This window comes from Triticum urartu, chromosome 7 (genome assembly GCF_003073215.2).
Source record: "Triticum urartu cultivar G1812 chromosome 7, Tu2.1, whole genome shotgun sequence".
NCBI classification, from domain to species: Eukaryota; Viridiplantae; Streptophyta; class Magnoliopsida; order Poales; family Poaceae; genus Triticum; species Triticum urartu.
Genome location: NC_053028.1, coordinates 20755018 through 20759330, shown reverse-complemented (window position 1 = coordinate 20759330; position 4313 = coordinate 20755018). Strand labels below are relative to the sequence as shown.

Sequence of the window (4313 nt, the reverse complement as noted above, 5' to 3'; positions counted from 1 at the left end):
GCTCTCACCCACCCATCGGCGATCTCAAAATCCGCTCCGCACTTCTCCCCGATCCAGATCTAACCCAAGCGTCCCGTCCTCCGCCGCCGCCCCATCCTCCGTTGCCGGAGTTCCCTCCCCCGCCGCAGCCACGACATCACGGTTGTGCGCCACCCGCCTCCGGATCCCTCCGCCCACTCGCGCCCCTGCTCCCTCTCCGCCTATGGGGCCGCGCCCCTCGCGCTGCTCCCCGACGACGTGAGCGGGCGCGCGGGCCTCGACCCGCGGGGCTTGGCCAAGTGGCGGGCGAGCGATGGCGTCGCGAGGGGGCCGGAGGAGGCCAGGGCGTTCCCCTGCATGCCGCGGCGCCGCCGTCTCTGCCCCCGCCTCCTCCCCCGGCGCCCGTCACCATGGTAAGCATCCCCAGCCGAGTCCGCTCTCCCCGTTGGTTGCCCCGGTCGTAGAACCGCCTAATCTGACCACCCTTGTCTTCCTCCACAAATCATCTCCAAGAAGAACCGCCGCGAGATCTGCAAGTACCTCTTCCAGGGTGAGCTCCTCCCCCCTCCCCCGCCCATTTTACGCACCGCGCCGGCCGTGGCCAGGATTCAGATGCCATCTCGTTAGTCTTCTTCTGTAGGGTTCGATCCATGTGTTGCGTAGGGTTTTAACCATGTTGCCCCGTCAGTGTTCTTGGCACCCATTGACCGCAGCGAATTCGCTCTTATGCGCGGTTGCTGCAAGGTTCGAGCATAGACAGTTTGGACACCACTAACTTCCTAACTGTAGAATCTTATTCATGTCAAGATGCAATCTGGAAGAATTCTACTGACTATTACAGTAGTCTGGGCATCTTAACTGAATTCCTTGGTGCTAATTTCAACTTTTTATGTGTGCAAGAATGCCACTCCTTTGGACGGACTGAATGATTTTATTGATGAATCTATTGTGATGCGTGTGCAGAGGGAGTCTTGTACGCCAAGAAGGACTACAACCTGGCCAAGCACCCCCAGATCGATGCCTTGAACCTCGAGGTCATCAAGCTCATGCAGAGCTTCAAGTCCAAGGAGTACGTCAGGGAGACCTTCTCGTGGCAGCACTACTACTGGTACCTGGCCAACGACGACATTGAGTTCCTCCGCACCTTCCTCAACCTGTCGTCTGAGATCGTGCCCAACACCCTCAAGAAGTCCGCCAAGCCCCCGTCCCGCCCCTTCGGCTCTGGCCCACCGGATGACCGCCCCAGGTGAGCTAAATATGTCCATCATTCTGTCTGTCTGTTTTGGGCATAGGGGTTGCTGTTGCTGTTGAGAATATAACCTCATTGATCATCTAGCTATGCTCTAGATTTTTAGTTCGACAAGTACCAAACCAACAACCTGACCACCGGCTTCGCTTAGTAGGATCTGTAGGTAACCGCGGCACACACACACACCCACACTGACGCTGTATTGCTATTGCATAATGTGCTTTTGCAACTGTGTGCAATGAGTTTACGGGTCTCCTTTGACTGCAGAAGCTGAATATCACTCCCTCTGTTAATAAATAAGTGATGTGGTTTTAGTTCACTTATTTATGACTGGAGGTAATACTTTGTAGAATCATTGTTCAGCCTCTTTGTTTATGTGGGGTTCTTATTCATTTGATTTCGTCTTCCTAGCAGGCATCTTTCGTATGTTGAACAGCAATACGGCAATTGTGCACATCTTGTCTGGTTGTCTGAAGGAATGGGGAAGTGTTGCGTGCAGGCCCGGGAGAATAAGCCATGGTGAGGAAGACTAAGCAGGAGCAGAGGGAGATGGTCGAGTCCTTCGTCGACACTTACTGCCCCCATATCTTTCCCCTCTCGCCTTAGTTATAGTTTTGAATTTTGTGTGTGTAGGCACATACAGTCTAACTAACATGCTCATTCTTCTGATTGTTGGTGGTTTGTTTTGCAACCATTTGTAGAAAGTTTGCATTGCATGCCTACTTCTCTAGCGCAATGTTTCTTAAAGTCATGATGGAACCTATATGTTCTATGATTTTGATGTTTCTTTGCGGCGTGATCTAGACTACGATTTTATCCACTGTTCTTATTTTTGCAATTTGGTCTATATGATTGGAATGCAATGTTGAGAAAGTGTGTATTCCTCTTGAGCATCATTTTGAGCAAATGTTTTATATAGAAGTTGTTGCCGCGGGTTCAATTTGTTCCGATTTGGCTGGGTATGAGTCCCCTTGTTGCAAGGTGAAGACTTGTCTCTCCCTTTGTTTGTTTCGCTCTGGCCACTGTCAAGTGTTTAATTGGAGAATACGCGAGGAGAAGATGTCATGTATTTCATTAGATAAATAATATTCCCTGTATTTGCTTGCTTCCAGGAATGTGTCAAATACTTGTTATGTACATGTAGTGGCACGAGAGTCAAGATTTACTAGTGCTTGCCTCCTTGTGTTATCTGGATGCATTGCTTAATCTACTTTTCTTTTTATATACGTAAGCTCCAAGCCTGATGTGCTAACATGGATAACAATGAACCATCATGTGAAGGGCTAAAATCATCTCAATGGGACAGAACATTAGTTGATTGTCTTATAGCTCAAATGCATTAACAGTGAATAATTTCTATTTGATAGTAAACATTGGGTGACATGGCAAACAAAATTTCCTGCAGCATACTGATTGTTAAATCACTAAACATCTTATATGAAGCAACACTTATCTTGCAGACATCTAATATGCAATTCTAATAATATGTGAAATACTGATTTTATTTTTTTAGGTGTGTATGTCATTCGTGCATTGATTCCTTTTCTGATGTACCAGCTCCCTAATCATGTTTTTGTCTTTCGAGTTGGTATGTTAGGAGAACCTAGGCGTGCTATGTGCGGAAGCAAAGCAGCAGCTCACAACTCTGGCCTGCAACTCCAGATGAAGGCACCACGACGACGCATCATGCTACTCCCTTGGAAGGTCGGCTCCTGGACCGTAACTTTATCTCAACTTGTGCTCTGCTTGATACCAGTTCCTTGTATTTCTCCCAACTTGTGCAAATTGTAATATGTAGGGCTTCCTAGTCCGCGGCCTGCCTTCTGGATGGAGCAAGGAGGGGGCATCATCCACACCGCGGAGCTGGTTGAGCCTTAGTGCGAACTGGAGAAGCAGGGCATCGTCGAGGACATCTCTCGCTTGTGCCATGGTAAGAACATAGCGCCACTCTCTGACGTGCATGTATTGAAATCCTGAAATGCCAAATACATGTTCGCTCTCAGCTGGGATATTGGATTGTACTTAGTTATGTGACTCATTCATGTTTGCGCTGCTTGTTAAGTGATTACCTTTATGTACTTGCTACCAGTAGGATGGTCAATACATGCTTGTTTTGTATCTATTCCAGAATAGTTTGCTTGGTCACCTGATGCTTGATGCATGTATAATGTGACACACACATCAGGAAATCTGAATAACTTTGACATAGTTGCTGTGTTATCTTGCACTGGGTTGATACTTGTCATTTTACCTTCCCAAATATATCTCAGTCTTGCTATTACGAGAATGCTATATGCATGGTTTCTTATTAGATCTCAAATTCTGCAGCTATTTTTCATTGTTAGAAGAATGTTATATGCATGGCTTCACTTGATTATATTCCTAACTTTTCTGATTTATAACTCGCAGATTTTGGCCTTAATTCGTCAAAAGTTGATGTACAAGGAACTACAGGAGTAGAATCCTAAAGAGAACTCGCACCCGACAATGTGTTTTAGCTCTCTGGAGTTGGACATGTTAATATTTAGCTGTATTCTATATTTCAATACCTGATTTGTACTGCCATGATTGTAAACTACCTGCCATTATTTGGCTGTTGTTTGAAAATTTATGTGTTATTGGCTCTGTTTGAATCAAGTTATTGGTTGTTGCACAAATAGAGAACTGACGTGTGGCACCTAAACAACATACCTGGTCCCATTTCACTAGTGGAAAGAAACAAAAGAAAACTGACAAGTGGGACCTAATTGGATGAGCAGAAGAAAACAAAAGAAAACACACCTGGTCCAAAATGGATTGTAAAAAGGCCCAAATAAGAAATGGAAGCAAAAAGGCCGAAGGCCTAGAAAATAAAAAGGCTACAATGTTGGGCTTGGCCCATGAAGCCGATCAAAAATTTATAGAAAAATACATTAAAAAGGCCGAATTGTTGGGCTAGGCCCATGTAGAAAACTGAATTGGACCGGGCTGAATCTTGTGCCACATCAGCTTGCCACGCTGGATGCCTACGTGGACTGGGGAGGTTGCTAGTGACCAAAACAGAACAATAGGCTTATTTTGGTCATAAACGTTTGCGACCATTCCA

At 46.2% G+C, this 4313-nt stretch overlaps 1 protein-coding gene across 1 annotated transcript; it reads left to right on the top strand.

The window, feature by feature from the left end:
* The first annotated feature begins 331 nt into the window (after positions 1-331).
* LOC125524469 (40S ribosomal protein S10-1-like) lies at positions 332-1262 on the top strand. Its single transcript, XM_048689521.1, has 3 exons — positions 332-392; positions 481-529; positions 943-1262. The coding sequence occupies exons 1-3, from the start codon at positions 390-392 to the stop codon at positions 1227-1229; spliced, it is 339 nt and encodes a 112-aa protein (XP_048545478.1). The 5' UTR covers positions 332-389; the 3' UTR covers positions 1230-1262.
* Positions 1263-4313: the final 3051 nt, after the last annotated feature.